We start from the raw sequence: 4,699 nt of genomic DNA on the forward strand, positions 1-4,699 counted from the left end.
AACATAATCAACAATCAAGCAAACAACAACAAAATGACAGAGAGGAAAAAAAATTTGGATAGTGAAGAAAGAGTAGAGAGAGGTGTATATGGACTTAGACAGGGGATTGGAAATTCGATATATAAGTAGGATTAAATTTTAACAGGGGTTAAAAAGAAGGAATAGGGAAAATCTAAAGCAGGAATAGGGTAAGAGAAACAGGACAACAAAAGGGGGAAAGTGAGGAAGAGAGTTTAGGCATAAAGGTAAAGTTGAGGTAGAGTAAAATGATGCTAAAGGAAAGATGAAAATAGAATGTAGAACACTAATCCCAAAATAAAATAAAGAGAATATAAAATGACACTTTAAGAAAAGGTAAATGGTATAGTAATAATACAGGTTAAAAATAAAAAATGTAGTAATTAAGAAGGTAAAATCAGGTGATGAAAAAAGAAAAAAAATAGTTTCTTAAGTAAAAGGTGAAAAAAAGAAAGAAAATGTGTAGTGAAGGTCCTTTATTTCCTCTACTCTTCTGTTTGGCATGCCTTAGTCCTTTCAGGTATTCAGGAGACTGTTGAAGTTCTCTGCGATACTCTGTTCCTCTGTGTTGTAAACCACAGTCCTGATTTTAAAGCAGGCTGGATTTGTTTCTCAGACTGCCTTAATTTGTGTTTGCATAAGGGTCAGTTTGTGGCTCAGCCTCTGGGTGGCAGTGTTTCTGGATTGACCTCTGAGGCTATAAGTCCACTCTATCCAGCAGTTGGGTTTATTTTCCCTATCACACTTAAAACTGGTTTGGGAGAGTCGATTGTCCTAGAACCTGTTCTTTAGTCTTTACTCCCACTCTGTCCCAGGCTCCACAAAAACAATCTTCCCCTTCAGTCTCTGTGAGTGACCCTGACTGACAACTTTACCCTGTAGTCTCTGTGAGTGACCCCAATTGGGCGATCCTATGTATTGGGTTTAATAATCAAATGCAAAGATTTAAGGGAGAGAGAGAGAAAAAACAAAGCCTGAGAAGGTGCTCGAACTGGCAACCCTCCACCATCCAGCTCTGTGCGCAGTCTTCCGCAAGTCCTCTCTCCCCTGGCACTAAGCAGCCGGCACACTGGCAAAATCCGAGGCTGCTTTTTGCATCCAGTCCAGCTATGGGCTTATTTTTAGAGTTCCCTTCTGCCAGCAGCCCTGCGGGACTCCTTCCACACTTGTGGATCATGCTGGCCCCAACGGCCGCAGACTTTGTGGGGCGTAGACTTCCCCTGCGCGCGTTTCTCTCTGCAACCTGAATTGGATACCGCACCTTTATCTAGGCGAAATCTGACCTTTCCATGAGGAGGAGCAGGGCTTGTCTGAGTCCACATATTCGCGCTGCTTGAGATCCGGTGTTCCTGAATTAGTAGCTGATCCCTGGATGCCGTGGTTGCAGGGTCTCTGGATGTATATGCTTCCATATCAGCCACTCAAGATGGCGCAGTCCAATAAATACATAAATCTTAAGTATACATCTCAGTGAATAAATTAAAACCACCAGTAAGATCAAAATTTTACGTAAATTCTTAATGCTTTGGAGAATAGTAAAAGGTCAGTCCTGCAATCCTATATGATAAAAGCATAGTGTGCAAATTGTCCCTCGACCAGGAGTTCGTCCGGGAGTTCTACCGAGGGGCGGGGCCAGCCAGGGGAAGGGAGGGAGGCCCTAGCAGCCACTAGGGCAGGGGTGGGCAACCTTTTTGTGAGTGCATGCCAACACCAGCAAAATCTCTGACTCAAAATTCTTCTGCGTGCCAACCCTAATTTTTTGAGAACATGTTACGCCTACTTGATATCTCTTAAGGTGTACGTATGTGAAGAACCTTGAAGTACATAAGGTTTATATTTCGTGACCTTCAGCGATATGCACGGGCTACTACTTTCATCTGTCAGGCTACTCCTATTATGAGACTTAACAAAATTCGTCATCGAGAACAAAGATTCACATTGGATGTGAATGAAATCAAAACACTGGTCGGATCTAGGAAGGCAGGGAGAGATAAGGCAGAGGCATAGAAATTGCTCTTCCCTTCTCTTGTCAATCCATGTCTATGGTCTTTAAGATAACTTGTTATGTAAAATTATTTATTTATCTAAGATGCACCTACACTGAATTTATCTGAAAAATAAAAAAGTTGATATTAAGAAAAAAATTATAAATGGAAGATTATAAGAGAGGGTTTTGTGTGCTAGCAAAAGTTACTGGTGTGCCATATTTGGCACTCGTGCCCAGGATCACCCACCCCTGCACTAGGGACCCTAGCAGTGCACGAATTTCATGCACTGGGCCTCTAGTATTTTATATTCATTAGAAGCTCTTATTTATAAACACAGTCTCTCTTAATCAGCTAGGGAAATACAGAAAAAAATGACCTCTCCTCCAAAGGGAAAAAATAGAATAGGAATAGGTAGTTGTGCCTCTGAGGAAAGATTGAAGGATTAAGGCTTTTGCTTGTTTAATTGATTTTGGTCAGGAGAATGGGTAATTTTTATATAAAGGATTTCAGATGAAAAAGAGCTAATATGGCTGATACTGTACTGTGGTTTAGAAGCTTACATGTGGTGAAATGGGCTTGACTTAAAGGAGAGATTTTATTTAAATATTGGAAAAACCATTTTGACATTTTCATGCGAAATTCCTGAAATGTGCAACTTGTATGAAGTCTGTATGAATGAGTAGCTTTAAGAGTAGAGATAAGTATCTGTGTTTGTTTAGCTATTAAATTGCGTAGACACAAGTTTGTATCCTTCCTTCTAGTAAAAGAAATGTAAGGTTCTGTGACCTACGCCTAACAGCAGTAGAACATCCACTTGGTCATGTCTTGAGTTTGGTTTTGTTTTCTTTGTCTAGAAGATTAAGATTGCAGCCCTACGAATGTATACTAGCTGTGTGAAGAAAACTGACTTCGAGGAATTCTTTCTAAGTAAGTTAACTGTTTTCGATAGTTCTAAAAAGGAAAACGAATCTACTTTTTATTTTTATGATTGCATCTTAATAGGATTGATTTTTTTAAGTCACTAAGGAAATCATTTTTCTTCACAACATGTGTAATAAAAGCTGCTAGTTTTTTCCTGTTGATAGAATAAACAAAGACCAGAAGAACCCTATAAATAAAACATTTTAACTATTTGGGAAAAAAATCTAAAAATTTGTGTAATACAGCAATTTTCAACCTTTTTCATCTTATGATACACATAAACTAATTACTAAAGTTCTGCAGCAGACCAAAAAACATGTTTTGTTCATCTGACAAAAAGGATGGGTATAATTTTGATTCATTCACACCATGTGTCATTTTTTTGACAATCCAAGGGGAAAGAGGTCAGTGCCCCTGACTAAATAGTCAGGTATTGTCTTCCTCCCTCCCTCCCTCCCTCCCTCCCTCCCTCCCTTCTTTCCTTCCTTCCTTTCTTTCTTTTATTGATTTCAGACAAGAAGGGAGAGTGAGAGAGAGATAGAAACATCAATGATGAGAGAGAATCATTTATTGATTGCCTCCTGCATGCTCCCTACTGGGGATCGAGTCCACAACCTGGGCATGTGTCCTTGACCGGAATCAAACCTGAGACCCTCCAGTCCGCAGGCCAATGCTCTATCTACTGAGCCAAACCAGCTAGGGCAGGTATTGCATGTTTTAAAAATTTTTGTGGCACACTGGTTAAAAATTGCTGATCTAGTACTTGTTTTACATTCTGGATGTTTTGCTTAACATTTTGAGTCAACTTTTTGCCAATAGGTCCTTTTTTATTTCTAGTTTTTAATTGTTTTAGTTAACCCAGGATTGTGCCTTATGATTTTTTCTTCTTTCTTTTGACCCTGTATTGGGTCAAAAGGCACAATGGAGTTTTATTATTTATATCACATTGATAAATTGCTTTTCAAAAGGGTTTTATTGGCTTAGACCACCATTAGCCTTTGATTATGTAAAATATCCATTTTGATGTTATAAACTGTTGTAGTTATAAAAAAAGGTAATTGAAGCAGGTACTTGTAAAGTCATTGAGAAAGTTTAAGCCATTTCTACTTCCACAAGTTTTGGGAGGAAATGTATGCTAAGCAGGTCTGTAGTAATAGCCATTATCCTCAAAGCAACAAACACCTAAACACACACACACACACACACACACACACACACACACATATACTTGGTATTGTTCACAGACAGCAAATACTGTATTTGTATATAATTATGTTAACAACAATAAAGAAAGCTAGATGCAGTTTTTAAATATATATTTTTATTGATCTCAGAGAGGAAGGGAGAGGGAGAGAGAGATAGAAATATCAATGATGAGAGAGAATCTTTGATGGGATGCTTCCTGCACACTCCCCCATTGGGAATTGAGCCTGCAACCAGGGCATGTGCCCTGACCAGGAATCAAACCTTGACCTCCGGGTTCATAGGTCGACACTCAACCTGTGAGCCACTCTGGCTAGGCTAAATGCAGTTCTGAGTATTTAATAACTATTTTTTAAAATATTTTTTTATTGACTTAGAGTTAGAGAGGGATAGAAACATCAGTGATGAGAATCATTGATTGGCTGCCTCCTGCACACCCCACCAGTACTGGGGATCTAGCCTGCAGCCTGGGCACGTGCCCTGACCAGGGATCGAACTGTGACCTCCTGGTTCATAGGTTGATGCTCAACCACTGAGCCATGCTGGCCAGGCACTATTATTTTATTTAT

The 4,699-nt window shown here is 39.4% G+C and overlaps 1 protein-coding gene across 3 annotated transcripts in view; it reads left to right on the forward strand.

Annotated features, from left to right (window-relative positions):
- LOC102761403 (ubiquinol-cytochrome-c reductase complex assembly factor 1) overlaps positions 1–4,699 on the forward strand; it is a 113,942-nt gene that overhangs the window by 40,428 nt on the left and 68,815 nt on the right. For all 3 annotated transcript variants that reach the window (XM_006764563.2, XM_015564478.1, XM_015564479.1), the window contains one exon: positions 2,861–2,933. In XM_006764563.2, the coding sequence (XP_006764626.1) occupies positions 2,861–2,933 (73 nt within the window). The remainder of the gene's footprint in view (positions 1–2,860; positions 2,934–4,699) is intronic.

Source organism: Myotis davidii, unplaced genomic scaffold (genome assembly GCF_000327345.1).
Source record: "Myotis davidii unplaced genomic scaffold, ASM32734v1 scaffold38, whole genome shotgun sequence".
NCBI classification, from domain to species: Eukaryota; Metazoa; Chordata; class Mammalia; order Chiroptera; family Vespertilionidae; genus Myotis; species Myotis davidii.